The following is a 15,940-nucleotide window of genomic DNA, read 5'->3' as shown; positions in this document are numbered from 1 at the left end:
AAACAACAGTGTGCAAATCGAAAACACTTAGCAATCATTGATTAGCTGCATGGAAAATTAGATTTTTTGAAATAGCTAGTTGCTCCCACATGACATTTGGCAAGCATATAACAATCTCTATAACGAAATATGAATATTAAATATTGTTTTCTTAAATGTCTCCCGGCTGGCCTGGGGATTCCGTCCCGAAGAGCTGGCAGACGTGGCTGGTGAGATGGATGGATGGTTTTAGGAAATGTAACAGAATTAATGGAATTTATTTTTATCTGGTTATCACAAGTGAAAAAAAATCCTCAAAGGTTATAAAATGGTGACTTGTGCTGACAAGTTACCTTTGCAGCTGGGGACAATTCTGCATTCCAATGACTATAATTTTGGTGAAAGATGTTTTAAAGTCAATGGAAATTGCATTTGGATTGAAACCACATTCCTCAACAGATATTTAGTGTAATACTGTATGCTAATTGTGTAAAATTCTTGGAAGTAATCCACACTGTGTGATCCAATGTTAGGGTTTGGAGGTGCAGGATTAGCACATGCAGCAAGTGGAGAAACTGGAGAGAGGCTGTTTAGCATGCAAGTCATTCAATGTAATGTCTTAAGGTTATTAATGGTGCGGTTGATTTCGGGTAGGGCAGCACACATCATCAAATGTTGGGCTCTGTCATCTAGGCAGACAATGGGGCAAACCCAGATTGTGCTGGAGCGGGAGATTACGTGACGGATTTAGTCAAGCTGAGGTTGAGATGCAGTTCGGGACTGTTTTTCGTTGGCAAGGTGATTGTGATTGCTTGCACCTGGGGGCTGCTCCAGATGGTATGTCCTCCACCCTGCACATAGGCACACATGCACACAAACACACGTGGAAAAAGGGGCAGGTCTAAAAGCTGGCGAGAAAGGGGCTCTGACATCCAAAAGTAATAGGAACAATTACAGCCTGGGTTCCTTGACAATATCACATATTATTTTACAAAGCTTCCATTGTTCGAATGTAAAGCCCTAAAATGATTGAGAAGCTTTAAAATTTCTTCTGTGGATATCCCGGGTTTACAATGGCTTTATTTTTATAGTTATATATGCTAAACGCTGGGAAACCCAAAGAACTGGTGGTGGATTTCTGCAAGCGTCGGCACTCTTCACCTGCACCAGTGAATATCCTGGGAACAGACGTTGAGAGGGTCTCAACTTAGAAGTACCTGGGTGTTCATTTGAACAATAAACTGGACTGGAGCGGCAACACAGATGCCCTCTATAGGAAGGGTCAGAGCAGACTCTTCCTACTCAGGAGGTTGAGGTCCTTTGGCGTTCGGGGGACACTCGTCAGGACCTTCTATGACACGGGGGTTTCATCAGTCGTTTTCTATGGAGTGGTCTCCTGGGCATCTCGGGCCGGGACAAAAAAAGCCTGGACAAACTAGAGAGGAGGGCCCGCTCTGTCCTGGGCTGCCCCCTGGACTCTGTGGACTCAGTGGGGGGCAGGAGGATGACGGCAAAACTGTCATCAATGCTGGACAAACCAGCCCACCCATTCAATGACACTCTGAGAACACTTTACAGCTCCTTCAGTGACAGACTTTTACACCCTCGCTGTACCAAAGAAAGATTTCGCCGCTCCTTCCTGCCGGCTGCTGGCAGACTTTTTAACAAGAACATTGGGTCAGGCCTACAAACGGGCGGGCATTAGTGCAATTGTGCAGTCCTAGGATGCAAGATACACTACTACTGTACTTTCAGCCAATGGTGTACTTAAATATTGACCAATGATGTATTCTGTTTAGCATTACAGTATTCTTATTACAGTACTTTTATCACTGCAGTATCTCTACCATTGCAGTACTTTCACTATTACAGTACTTTTATCATTGCAGTATTTGTTTTGATCATTGCAGTACTTTTAACACCACAGTACTTTTATCATTGCAGTATATTTTATCATTCCAGTATTTTCTATCATTGCAGTATTTTTCTATCATTTCAGTACTCTTACCATTACAGTACTTTTATCATTGCAGTATTTTTATCATTGCAGTATTTTCATCCATCCATCCATGGTAATTATCTACAAGAGCTCCCAAAGTTGAGACCTCTTTAACAGAAAAAAAAAATCTGTCTTGACGTGATTACTGTATGTGTTGGCATAAAGGTCTCGACGAAGCAGCAGAATTTTTGTAACAGTTGAACAGGGTGTAGTTTCAGCACATTCAGCAAACAACCACATTGGTTTGCCCTCCTGCCGATAGACTCGCTGGTTGCGCCCCGCTTCCAAGGAGCGATACAGTAGAGGAGGAGTCACTACTGTTGCTGGCTGAACATTATGTGAGCGTATATAATTTTTTAATGAACAACCTGCTATATTGCAAGTTCTCCCACTTAAAAATCATGGAGGCATCTGAAATTTTCATCGTAGGTGCATATCCACTGTGAGAGAGATAATCTAAAAAGGAAAATCCAGCAATCCCAATTTATGTATTTTTTAATGATTTATTTGTGTGCTACAGCTGTAAATATGTATTTGAACAACTGTCTATCGACTAGAATTCTGCCCTTTAAAGACCTGTTAGTCCGCCTTTAAAAGTCCACCTCCACACCATTTATTATCAGTTCAATACTCCACAAATGAGTCCTAATCCGCCCAGAAACATGTCTGGTCTAGAAAAGATCTGTGTGGAGGAGTGGGACAAAATCCTTCCTGCAGTGTGTGCAAACCAGGTGACTACTGGAAACGTTTGACCTGAGGCTACTGTACCATATATTGACAGTGGATTTCTCAGGGGTTCAAATACTTTTTTGCAGCTGTATCACACAAGTAAATTGTTAAAAATGCATACATTGTGATTGCTGGATTTTTCTTTTTTTTATCCCTCTTACAGTGGACATGCACCTACGATGAAGATGTCAGACCCTGCCAGGATTTCTAAGAGGAAGAACTTCCAGTATAGCATAGTGTTGAGACAATTATTTTACTCACTGTATAAGTACACAAGTGTACGTGCCATTCCAGTATCAGTCAAGCAGGCAAATCAAAAATCAGACAACTTGAATTCATAGAAATGATGTATTTGTGTACCGTGTCATATTTAATGCTTCTGAAAGAAATACACATATGCAGACAAGTACCACGGTTCTATTGTCTAAAACTTGACAACTGCATTTTCTCTTATGGATCCGTGCACTGTAGCGTGTTAGAGCTTTTCAAAGACATAAACACATCCAGGAATGTATCCCGTGTCATGGTTGGTCACTACTCGTTGAAACTCCCTCACGTCTGTCACGTCGACTCTGCGCCACAGACCCTCGTCCTCCATTTGCTTCATCTCACCCTCTAAGGCCACCTTGTAGTCGATGTTAGCACTGTCAGCCCGGGTGGTCATGCAGATGAGGCCTCCTGTGTGGTCACAAGTCACTTTGAGACCTGAAAAGTGTCCACAGCATCAATGGAGTCAAGCGCAACCTCACCCTGCTTCGCGGCCCGCCACAGGTCATGGATCACCCTCACTGGAATGTGAAATGAACTCAGACCGCCAGCAATTATCGCAACATCAAATACTCCTGCAGGAAGAGACAAGCATGGATGAATTACTTCTCAAGGACTTTTTAGTACCGTAGTCAACACCTTTATCATGAGGATGAGAGTTATAACATGGAGTTGTCCTACTGGCGTTCAAAAGTAAGCCAATGTTCACAGAACTGTCGTGGATGGATGGATGGATGATTACCTAACGGAACAGGAATCGGCTCCTCTCCTAGCATGGCCATCTTGAGGTCTTGGTACAAGCCGCTTTGTCGGGCATGTTGCAGCATCCCCTCGCTGCCGTCGATGCCCACAAAGCGCTGAAATCCGTCACGCTTCATCTGCACCAAATGCGTGCTTCTAATCATGACTTCACAAACATCATTTCGATGGATCTCTTTACGTAAATCACGTCACCCACCATCTTGGCCACCATACCCGTGCCGCAGGCCACGTCCAACACTGCCGCCACTTGGCGCTCGCCCCGGAAGTGGGTGGCGACTAGGCTTGCTGCCAGAGCTGCCGCGCGGTACTCAATTAGTTCAACATCCTGTTGAATGGATGCCGGAAGTCGGCAATGAGTGAACTGTTGGACCGTAACTCTTGAGAAAAAATGTTGTTTCTCTGCAGAGGGGGTGGAGGCGGAATGTTGCAATGACTAATGGGCCACCACGTATTTTGGATGTGGACGTGTGGCTGAAATCAATTGATGCATGGTCAGCGCAGCAAAAATTTGCAGGAAATATTTGTCTAAAAATGAGAGTGGCAGCAGCAAATGTCACATCTGGCCACTATCAGTTCACATGGTTTTTCTTGCATTGGAAGGACAAGAGCAGTTGGTGGCGCCAATATGCTGTTAGGTTGGTTTGACAACTGCCAATGAAGAACAATGGAGGCCAATACCCTAGATACACTCGGCTTTTTTGCTTATGTTTTATGAAAAAAAGCTGGCAGACGAGCTGGCTCCGTAATTCACCCCGCCAGACACATCAAGTTTAGCTGTGAGGTTCTTTGATCTGTTGACGATGGCCCAAGCAGGACTCGCGGTTATCTCACTGACATTGGTTTCTTTTTTTTTTAAGTACTTTTTGGTATGCTTGAGGCTCATTCCTAGGCTTGTGCTTTTGTGCCAACAATGCATGCGCTTCAAGATTATGTCACCTTTGTTTAAAAACGTAAAATGGGTGTTATCAAAGCTTCCATTTTCTGAAGTGATTAGCGATCATTGAGAACGAGACAATCGATGATTGGCAAGCAACGATGTCACGCGTGCAATGTGAGATGATGCAATCATTGCAGCAGATGTGATTGTGATCATTAATCGGGTGATTGCGGTGACGACCTGCTCGTAGGTTTGAGCCCATCGGTTGTAGAAGTTGATCTTGTCTTCCAGTGAGTTGTCGTGGTGCACGGACAAGATGACGTCTTTGGCCATTTCAAACGTGCGTGGCTCCGTGGATGACATCGTCCAAGCCTGACAACTAAACATAGACAATGCAAATGATGCATGAAATAAACGACATGGATGCACCATGGTTACACCTCACAGATGACGTCGACATAAAGCACAGCTTTAGTGTATAAAAATGAAACAAGGCAACCCTCTTTGGAGAAACCGATTCTATATGTGATGCGTCGCTGCAGACACAACACGAAAAGAACAACAACAAAAACAACAACAACAAAAAGGTCTGCTCACCAAACAACATTACGACAAGTGGATAAGATATAAGTAAGAGTTTTGGGTTTTACCTGGCAAGCAAAAATCTAAGTCAGCCGTAAAAGTGGAGTGAAGGAGTCACTACTGTTACCGACTTATACATTCCGATACTGGAAATGAGAGGCATACCTGGCCTGAGGGGGCCACTGTCAGATAGGGAGGGGTAAAGTTTTCCTTTTTCTTTTTTTTTTTCTCCTCACAGGAAGGCCGGAGCCGGAAATCGAGCTCTGCACCTCTGCACCGTGAGGCGGCCGCGCAGTTGACCCCCGTGCCGCCCTGTTGTATATTACATTTTAAATTCAGCAAATGATAAAAATGAGCTTTTATCAAAGCTCCTTGAAGTTGTGGCTTCTTTTATTACAGACAGACAATTAGGTTGTCATACCTGTCATGTTTGGGCGACAGTCTTTCGCCTTCTTCAGAGTGCCGTTTGATGGTGTCTTGTGACACGTCTTTATCAGCTGATGTTCGATGAAGGCATGACCCAGCTGTCAATTTTGACAGGTGAGTCACGCCCTCCTTGCAGGGGAGCAACTACCAACTTTCTGGGGTGTATGTAGACACAATTTTTTTTTTTTTAGATGTAGCCGATAATTAATTTTTTGGCGGCGTACAACACGTTTATTTCAAACTTTTATTGAACGTTTCATTTTAGAGCAGGTGATTGGCTTAATGAGAAACCCAAGAATATGTACAATAACTAATAATGTCCAAAAACGAATTTAGCTAACTTCATTATTTGCAAGCCATGTGTGGCTCTTACTATGCTGACACATCACAACTTACCTCCTGTCTTTTAACCACTTTGAAAAGCTGCGTTTTCATGCCTGCATAATCTTCCCCTCTCTTTCCTCTACGGTTTTGTGCCCCTGAGCACCTTCTTTTTTGCTTCTCCATCATTACTATTATCAGACGTTTGAATCGTAAACATTGGCCGCTCGCGTACTTGAGTGCGCGCGCACTGGACTCTGTCTGGGTCTGTGTGCGCGCATGATATTTGTGCCTTTTATTCTTCTTGTTAAACTAATATACAGGCGTAATCAATCCTGTAGTAGTTCTGCTCACTACCATCGCCCAATGTGAGAAGGAACAGTAATGAGGAGCGATAAACTGGCGGCACAGGTCAAGACTTGTCAACGAGCTAGCTCCAACACCTTCCTCAACATTTCCTCAAAATACAGCCTTGGTTTCCTCAGCATTGGCTGCCCCTCCAACAAAATACAACTGCAATGGTCTTCTCTACGGTTTCTGCTGCGGCAGAGACTGCAACAAAGGTGTCCTCTTTGACTCCAGTCGATTTTTTATGGGCAGATATTTGTGCCACTAGAAACTGAATATTTGAATTGAAAATTTTATATTTGAATTAAAAACTGAATATTTGAATTGAAAACTGAATTATTGAATTACAAACTGAATTATTGAATAACAACAATTGTATATTTATTGTTTAATTTTAATCAGAATTTTCCATTTACAATTCATGTAATTCAATAATTCAGTTTTCAATTCAATAATTCAGTTTAAAATTCAAATATTCAGTCTTTAATCCAAATGTTCAGTTTTCAATTCAAATATTCAGTTTCTAGTGGCACAAATATCTGACCATAATTTGTCAACTCCCAATACTTCATCTTGGGGAGCACAACAAACTCTACCAGCTGTGATGCTCTCCCCTATTTCTGTTTCCCAGGATAGTAGAAGTGCTAAAAAAGTCAAATGTGGCTTTTGACTAAGTGTTGCATCGATGTTAGAGTCAAATGACACGTCATGACGACATATACAGAGATGCAAGCAATTCATGTCTGTACACAACTTCCCAATTCCTTTCAAAATCTTTAATTTAGTAATACGTGCTATTCCCAAGGGTCTGATTCAATTTATGGCAAACCACTTAAAATATAGTAAAGCTGCTCCTACAGATTCTATTCTAACACTAGACGGAATTGAATTAGTAGCCATAAAATGTAATAATCAGCATATACGACGAATTCTATTAAAAAATAACAAAATTGTGCCTAGAGGGAAATCTTTTTGGAATTCTCAGATTGTGGACGTAAATTGGAAAAAAGCATGGCTTTTACCTTATAAATACTGTATTACTAATAAAGCCAAGGTGATACATTTTAATATCTTACATAATATATATCCGGTTAATTCCTTAATCTCCAAATATATTGATATTAGCAATATTTGCTCTTTCTGTGGGAATGAAACTGAAACAATATCTCATTAATTCTTTGACTGTGTGATCACGAAGCAATTTTGGGCTGATTTAATGCTTCATTTCTTTAAACCATCTGAAACCCCCTGTGTTCTTAATCTGAAGGATATTGTTTGCTATTATAGTAACCCAAATGATAACAATTTTGCACATTTAATTAATTTCATTATTCTTTATGCAAATTTTTTTATACACAAACAGAAATTCTCAAAATCCTCTCCCAGCTTTGTGCCTTTCCTGATAGAGTTGAAATCCATATTTAACTCGATTAAATTAATTAAGAACAAAAAAAGCAACAAGATATTGACATTTTTGAATGCCCTTTTCCTTTAAAAGCCTGAAATGCATATATCCAGAGACATTGTTCCTGTTTTACTGTGTATTTTTATTTTATTTTATAATATACATGTATTTCTACATTCATTATCCTTCTTTGTTGTGAATTCTATTTAAGCATGAAAAATGTATATATTAGTTTAATATTTGAACTGAATTTGTGATACTGTTGTACTGTCTATTAAAAATGTTCAATAAAGCATTTCAAAGTTAAAAACAAAAAGGCACAACAACATAATTTTGGCACAAATGGAACCCCATAGGAGTGGGGGCGTTTCCCTCCTGCGCTTCGTTCCGCGTCACTGGTTGGAGAGACTCACCCTCCAGCCACGCACCTGTAACTCGTCACACATGATTAATGGACTACTTAATGACACTATGCGACTACTCGGCGTCAGATAATTCCTCTTGCTCATGCCCATGCGTCAAAGTTGCGAATTGCTAGACATCTCGTTTTTCTTCCCTTGATTTATGACTTTTGTTCTTCCGTAAGTTACTTCATTGTTTAGAATTAACTATCTCACTCATCTCGTGAATTGGTATTCCTTGTCTTTCCGAGGCAAGCGATTTTCGTTCCGTTTTGCCCCTTGCCTTTTGCAAGCGTTTTTTTTTTTGTTCTAATTATTTCCCTGGTGTTTTAGCCACCAGCGTCCTTGGAGCCAGATTCATTATTTTTTTGCGGGGGGGATATTGTTTTTCTGTGTCTGCATTGTAATAATCCTGAAATTTTCCGGATTTTCTGGAAAAACACAACCTCACTATGTGTATGTGCGTGCACAGGAGTTAGCATACTTGCCACTATATCACATGCAGTCAGGACATGATTTTAAAGTCTATAGGTATGTAAACTATCTGGTTCTAATATCTTTTCCTCTTCAAAGATTCTTAATTCAAAAATCGCTGCTATAACTTTTGAATTCCAGACCATGTCTATGGGATACAGTTACAATTGCACAAGGTTCAAACCTGAGTTAGGGGGGGCTAGCTACAATTTTTAAAGACACAAACTCACACACGTTTGCGCACGCACGCAAAGGAAAAGTGTCATGTCTTGCAGATGTGTGTCACCTATTTCAAAAATTGAGATTCGTGTCCCTTGAGCCAGGAATGTGGGTCCCCCAACCTTTGGGAAATGCCACAAGTTGCTCTTTGTGGAACGTTTCCTAATTGTTAAACAGAAGAATTGAGCTTTTAGTGGAAGAAGACTGATAGTTTTTGAAGGCAAGATTCCCTTTCAATTCCCTGTCTGTAAATATCTGTCCTGACTTTAACACAAATGAAAATAGTTATCTCCATGTTGTCATTAGTGTTACTATGAGGCCATGCGGCTTCAAACAAATAGAGCACCTGGTGTTCTTACCGGGGTATTTCCCGGTTAAGTACTAACTAGGCCAAGCAAATAACCTTTTGGCCTTCCCGAGCATAAAAAAAAAAAACTGGCATCAATGGGATATGTGTGTATCTGATTTTATGATTTAGATCAGGCGTGGTCAAACTACGGCCCGGGGGCCACATGCGGCCCGTCAAAGCATTTTAACCGCCGCACTTGAAAAAAAATGAAATGAATAAACACTGTTAAAATTAAACATTTTTTTCTCTCCGATGAGGTGAGGTTACCAAAACACTCCATCCATCTGCTCCTGGTCCGGCCCCTCTGTCAAATTTTAGAACCCATTGTGGCCCGCCAATGAAGAAGTTTGCCCACCCCTGATTTAGATTGTGAAAGGAGAGCATAGTGTGGCGGTTCGGGTTTGGGAGGGGGGCCTGGCGTGTGTGATTGCTTGCAGGTTCGCGACGTTCCCAGCCAGGCACACCTCCGGAGAAAGTGGGCGTCGGCTCCTGCGCACCTGCTGCTCGTCAGCGGCAATCACCGCCAGCATAAGATCCAGCCGCGCCAGGAGCCAGACGCCGGATTATCCCGTCACTTTACGTGGTACTGGCCCATGTCCCGACACGCTGTCTGTTCGCCTGATCCTGTAGCCCCCCGTGCTTGTCTGACCTCCGTGCCTTCTTGTTCCCCCTCCAGCCGACCCGAGCCCGTCCGGACCCGAGCTTCCCGCACCCGTTCCCGAGTTCCTGACCGGCGTTCGTCTCGCCAGCGCTCCCCCCGACACGCCGCTCATCTGCCTCTTCCGTGCCGCACCCGCCGCTCCTCCGCCAGCCCGCCAGCGACTCCCGGTGCTCGTCGCTTCGACGCCTGCCCGCCGATCCTCGCTACCGCAGCCGCGCTCTTGGCCCGGCCCGCCTCGCCGCCTCCTCCTTCAATAAACCCTGTTCCTACCACTCCAGTCGCTCTTGGGTCCTCCTTTCCCCACACTCGGTTCACCGAACCGCGACAGAATAATCCGGCCACACCAATGGATCCAGCGACCCCGGATTCCCTCGGGGAGGCGCTCGCCCTCCAAGGAAGCCAGCTGGAGCGCCACAAGAGGATGCTACAGGAGTTCCCGGGCTCCTTCCAGGCAATCCACCGCCAACTCACGCACCTCTCCAACCAGGTGGGCTCGCTCGCTTCCCTCTCCGACCTCCCTAGCGGCGCTTCCCCGGCCCCTCCTGCTCCCGCGACGTCCTTCTCGGGCAGCCGGGAGCCCCACGTTCCCACGCCCGAGCCCTACTCCGGGGATTTAGGCTCTTGCAGCCAATTCCTCCTCAGCACGTCACTGGTCTTCGACCTGCAACCCCACAGCTACTCCTCCGACCGGGCGAAGATAGCGTACATGATTAACCTGCTCCGCGGCCGCGCCGCCAAATGGGCTACGGCGTTGTGGGAGGCTTCGTCACCGGCGATGTCTTCCTACTCGGCGTTTTGCCGAGAGCTGCGGCGCGTGTTTGATCACCCCGTCCAAGGACGCGAAGCGTCCCGGAGACTGCTCGCTCTCCGACAAGGCTCCCGCTCGGCAGCTGACTTTTCGGTCGAGTTTCGCATCCTGGCTCACGAGAGCCGATGGAACGAGCCGGCTCTCCGCGCGGTCTTCCTCAACGGGCTGACCGACGCCCTCAAAGACGAGCTGGCCGTGCGCGACGAAACCTCGACCCTCGAAGAGCTGATCGTCTTGGCTATCAAGGTCGACCACCGGTTACGGGACCGGCAGGCCGACCGGTCCCGGCGACCGCCCAGGCCAGCCGCTCGCTCAGCGACCTCCCTCGCCGAGGGCAGCCCTCCGGTTCCGGCCCAGCCCTCCGCCGGCCCGGATGAACCCATGCAATTGGGAAGGACTGCTCTGGACGCCCAGGAGCGTCAGCAATGTCTTTCTCAGCAACTATGCCTTCCGGTGTCCGCCACTGGCTCTTCCCCTCGGATGTCGGTCCCCGCACGTCTGCTGGGGCAACACGATCCTCTCCCGGTCACCGCGCTGATCGACTCGGGGGCCAACGGGAGCTTCCTGGACCTAACCCTGGCACGCCGACTTGGGGTCTCCATGGAACCCATCGCCTCCCCCCGGCGGGTGGTGGCGCTGGATGGACACCTGATCGCCCAGGTCTCCCAGCAGACCACCCCCCTGACCCTCATCGTTTCGGGCAACCACCGGGAATCCATCCGACTATTCCTCATCCACTCCCCCCAGGTTCCCCTGGTCCTGGGTTTCCCGTGGCTCCAGACCCACAACCCCGCCATTGACTGGAGGAGGTGTTCCCTCACCGGATGGAGCGAGTTTTGCCACTCTCACTGCCTGCGCTCCGCGGATCCGGCTCCTTCATCTCCTTCTCCCGCTCCTCCCCGGCCCGACATTTCCGCCGTGCCTCCCGAGTACCACGACCTCGCCCAGGTCTTCAGCAAGGACCTCGCCCGCACTCTCCCTCCCCATCGGCCCTACGACTGCGCCATCGACCTCCTCCCGGGGGCTCCTCTACCAAACAGCCGCCTGTACAACATCTCCAGGCCGGAGAAGGAGGCGATGGAGAGCTACATCCGCGAGTCCCTGGCCGCCGGGCTCATTCGCCCCTCCTCATCTCCCTTGGGAGCTGGGTTCTTTTTCGTCAAGAAGAAGGATTCCTCGCTCCGTCCTTGCATTGACTTCAAGCCCCTGAACCAAATCACCATCAAGAACAAGTCTTCGCTTCCCCTCATAGATCCCTCCTTCGAGCCCCTATGCGAGGCCCAGGTTTTTTCCAAGTTGGACCTCAGAAACGCCTACCACCTGGTCCGCATCCGAGAGGGCGACGAGTGGAAGACGGCGTTCAACACTCCCCTGGGGCACTTCGAGTACCTTGTGATGCCCTTCGGCCTCACCAACGCCCCAGCAGTCTTCCAAGCCCTGATGACGGACATTTTCCGCGACATGCTGAACCGCTTTGTATTCATTTACCTAGATGACATTCTCATCTTTTCCCGCTCTCTCCCAGATCACCGCCGACACGTCCGGTTGGTTCTCCAGCGTCTCCTGGAGAACCGCCTTTTCGTCAAGCCCGAGAAGTGCGAGTTCCACGTCCCTTCGGTGCCCTTCCTGGGCTACATCATCGCCCGGGGGCAACTCCAGCCAGACCCCGCCAAGATCCAGGCTGTGGTGGAGTGGCCCACGCCCGTGACCCGCAAGGAGCTTCAGCGCTTCTTAGGGTTCGCCAACTTCTACCGCCGCTTCATCCGGGACTACAGCAAGGTAGCCAGCCCGCTCACCGCGCTTACCTCCACAGCCACCCCGTTCCAATGGACCCCGGCGGCATCCCAAGCCTTTGCCCATCTCAAAGAGGCCTTTACCAGTGCCCCGGTGCTCAAGCACCCCGACCCCTCGCAACAATTTATCGTCGAGGTGGACGCCTCCGACACCGGGGCGGGAGCCGTTCTCTCCCAGCGGGACCCCGTAACCCAGAGGATTCACCCCTGTGCCTTCTTTTCCAGGCGCCTGTCTCCAGCGGAAAGGAACTACGATGTCGGAAATCGGGAACTGCTGGCGGTGGTGTGGGCCCTCCAATAGTGGCAACATTGGCTCGAGGGTACCACGACCCCCTTCCTGGTGTGGACCGACCACAAGAACCTGGCCTACCTGCAGTCCGCCAAGAGGTTGAACCCTCGCCAGGCTCGCTGGAACCTCTTCCTGAGTCGCTTTTAACTTCACCCTCTCCTTCCGACCCGGCTCCAACAACGGTAAGGCTGATGCCCTCTCCCGCCTGTTCTCCTCTCCCGCCAGCCCGGAGACGCCCGAACCCATCCTACCCTCCTCCTGCCTCCTGGGAGCGGCCACCTGGGAAGTCGAGCGGATCGTCAGAGAGGCTCAGCAGGAACAACCGGACCCCCGGCCAGACCCCTCCGACCGCCTGTTCGTACCCGATGCCGCGCGGTCTCGGGTTCTCCAATGGGGGCACTCATCCTCGCTTACTTGCCATCCGGGCGTGGCGCGCACCCTCCGCTTCCTACAACAGCGCTTCTGGTGGCCCTGCATGGCAAAGGACACCCGCGAGTTCGTGTTGGCCTGCTCCGTCTGTGCACGCGGTAAGGCCTCCCACTCGGTCCCGGCCGGCCTCCTCCATCCCCTGCCCATCCCGAGCCGCCCCTGGTCCCACATCGCCCTGGATTTCGTCACCGGTCTTCCTCCCTCCAATGGGCACACCGTCATCTTAACCATCATCGACCATTTCTCCAAGTGCGTGCACTACGTCCCCCTTCCCAAGTTGCCCACCGCCTTGGAGACGGCCAAACTCCTCACACAGCACATCTTCCGACCCCATGGAATTCCGGTGGACATCGTTTCCGACCGAGGCCCCCAGTTCTCCTCGCAGGTCTGGAGAGAGTTCTGCAAGGCGGTTGGGGCCACAGCCAGCCTCTCCTCCGGCTACCACCCGCAGACCAACGGGCAGACCGAGCGGGCCAATCAAGACCTTGAAGCAGCGCTTCGGTGCGTGGTGGCCCGCAACCCGGTCTCGTGGAGCGAGGCTCTGCCCTGGATCGAATACGCCCACAACTCCCTCTCCTCCGCCGCTACAGGTATGTCACCTTTCATGGCCTGTTTTGGTTATCAACCCCCTCTATTCAGTGACCAGGAGCACGCCGTGGCCGTCCCCTCCGTCGAGGAGCACCTCCGCCGGATCCGAGGAGTCTGGGCCGAGGTGAAGGCCTCCCTCACTCGCACGGCACAGAAGAACAAGCGCTTGGCCGACTGCCACCGGTCCCCGGCTCCGGACTACAAACCCGGCCAGATGGTGTGGCTCTCGTCATGCGACCTCCCACTGCAGACGGATTCGCGTAAGCTGGCTCCCCGGTTCATCGGTCCCTTCCCAATCATGAAAATAATTAACCCGTGCTCCGTCCGGCTCAAGCTCCCCGACTCCCTTAAAATTCATCCTACCTTTCACGTCTCCCTTCTCAAGCCTGTTTCCTCCAGCCCTCTGAGCCCTCCGACCGTCTCCCCTCCACCCCCCCGGATGATCGACGACCACCCGGCATTTACCGTATCCAAAGTGTTGGACGTGCGGCGCCGAGGTAGGGGTTTCCAATACCTGGTGGATTGGGAAGGTTACGGCCCGGAGGAGCGCTCGTGGATCCCTCGCAAGCTCTTCCTGAACGACTCCCCCATCAGGGAATTCTACGCCCTACACCCGGACAAGCCGGGTAGGACGCCAGGAGGCGTCCGTTGAGGGGGGGGGTACTGTGGCGGTTCGGGTTTGGGAGGGGGGCCTGGCGTGTGTGATTGCTTGCAGGTTCGCGACGTTCCCAGCCAGGCACACCTCCGGAGAAAGTGGGCGTCGGCTCCTGCGCACCTGCTGCTCGTCAGCGGCAATCACCGCCAGCATAAGATCCAGCCGCGCCAGGAGCCAGACGCCGGATTATCCCGTCACCTTACGTGGTACTGGCCCATGTCCCGACACGCTGTCTGTTCGCCTGATCCTGTAGCCCCCCGTGCTTGTCTGACCTCCGTGCCTTCTTGTTCCCCCTCCAGCCGACCCGAGCCCGTCCGGACCCGAGCTTCCCGCACCCGTTCCCGAGTTCCTGACCGGCGTTCGTCTCGCCAGCGCTCCCCCCGACACGCCGCTCATCTGCCTCTTCCGTGCCGCACCCGCCGCTCCTCCGCCAGCCCGCCAGCGACTCCCGGTGCTCGTCGCTTCGACGCCTGCCCGCCGATCCTCGCTCCCGCAGCCGCGCTCTTGGCTCGGCCCGCCTCGCCGCCTCCTCCTTCAATAAACCCTGTTCCTACCACTCCAGTCGCTCTTGGGTCCTCCTTTCCCCACACTCGGTTCACCGAACCGCGACATATGGAGTGTACATTTATGTGTAACTACGACTTATTATTATTTCTTAACTAAACAGACATGAATTGAATGGATCTATTTTGTCATTGCGCATGCGCAGAAGTAAAGTGCAACGAAATAAATTGACTTCACAGGCACAACTCATCCAAGAAACATGAAAAACAGCGACCGAATGGGAAAGCCTTTTCCGTTCGACGTCATCAAAGACTGCGCGTGCATCATTGCTGTAAAAGAAGACGTGTTGTTTGGCTGAGCAGATCATTTTTGTGTGCGTGTGTGTGGTGTTACTGTACTTTTTGACAAGATAAGAAAAATATCAACATGCCGAGCTGTTGTGTGTATGGGTGTGCAAATCCAAGTGGAAAAGGGTTAAAACACTTCGTAATTCCAAAAGGAAACCGTCCATTTCAAACACATGAGAGGACCCTGTACAGATTGGACCAAGGACATTTTTTTGCGATGCTCATTTCATTTCTGGTATGTTTTGTGGCCATTTGGTTTAACTTAGCCTCTATGTCTTGTAGTGGTTAGTAGGTGTTTAGGAATTGGTGATGTTTGGCTTATATGTAAGCATGTGACAATTGACTGGTTTTCCTAATTTCTTTTTTGTGAGGCCATTTTCATGTGATCATGTCGTGCAGGTCTGTTTTGCGCTCCTCTAAAAAAAATGCACTCAGACTTGTTGAAAACATTTTGATTTTGAGACGTCTACCGGGATAAGTCAGCCAGTTGTCTGTTTCCAGCGATGGTGTGGGAATGCGGTAGACAAACAAACGACAGGCAGACAAGAGCAAAACTTTTGCTCTCAAATCATACAACTCTGAATCAAAATTGTGATGTTTTTTGGTCTGTACAAGGCCACTCATCACATTTCTATGCATCCAAAGACTTATCGGCTCATAGTTTCTCTCCCGTGTAAACACTGGGTCTCTCCACGAAATACTTTGGGCCACTTCGAATCATCTTCCAC

The 15,940-nt window shown here is 49.0% G+C and overlaps 1 protein-coding gene across 2 annotated transcripts in view; it reads right to left on the bottom strand.

Annotated features, from left to right (window-relative positions):
* Positions 1 to 3,182: 3,182 nt before the first annotated feature.
* The window catches only part of LOC148344688 (methyltransferase-like protein 27), an 88,808-nt gene continuing 76,050 nt past the window's right edge, over positions 3,183 to 15,940 (bottom strand). The window contains exons 1-6 of one of the 2 annotated variants that reach the window (XM_088301602.1): positions 5,264 to 5,324; positions 4,854 to 4,992; positions 3,933 to 4,061; positions 3,717 to 3,852; positions 3,457 to 3,549; positions 3,183 to 3,385 (exon numbers count right to left, since the gene is read on the bottom strand). In XM_088301602.1, the coding sequence (XP_088157728.1) occupies positions 3,183 to 3,385; positions 3,457 to 3,549; positions 3,717 to 3,852; positions 3,933 to 4,061; positions 4,854 to 4,976 (684 nt within the window). In that variant the 5' untranslated portion in view covers positions 4,977 to 4,992; positions 5,264 to 5,324. Of the gene's footprint in view, positions 3,386 to 3,456; positions 3,550 to 3,716; positions 3,853 to 3,932; positions 4,062 to 4,853; positions 4,993 to 5,263; positions 5,325 to 15,940 lie in introns of those variants that run through there. The other variant, XM_088301601.1, reaches the window with a different exon arrangement.

The sequence above is a fragment of the Idiotropiscis lumnitzeri genome, chromosome 1, assembly GCF_059441095.1.
Source record: "Idiotropiscis lumnitzeri isolate Australia: NSW breed Sydney's pygmy pipehorse chromosome 1, RoL_Ilum_1.0, whole genome shotgun sequence".
In the NCBI taxonomy this organism is placed as follows: Eukaryota; Metazoa; Chordata; class Actinopteri; order Syngnathiformes; family Syngnathidae; genus Idiotropiscis; species Idiotropiscis lumnitzeri.
This window is presented reverse-complemented; position numbering and strand designations above follow the sequence as displayed.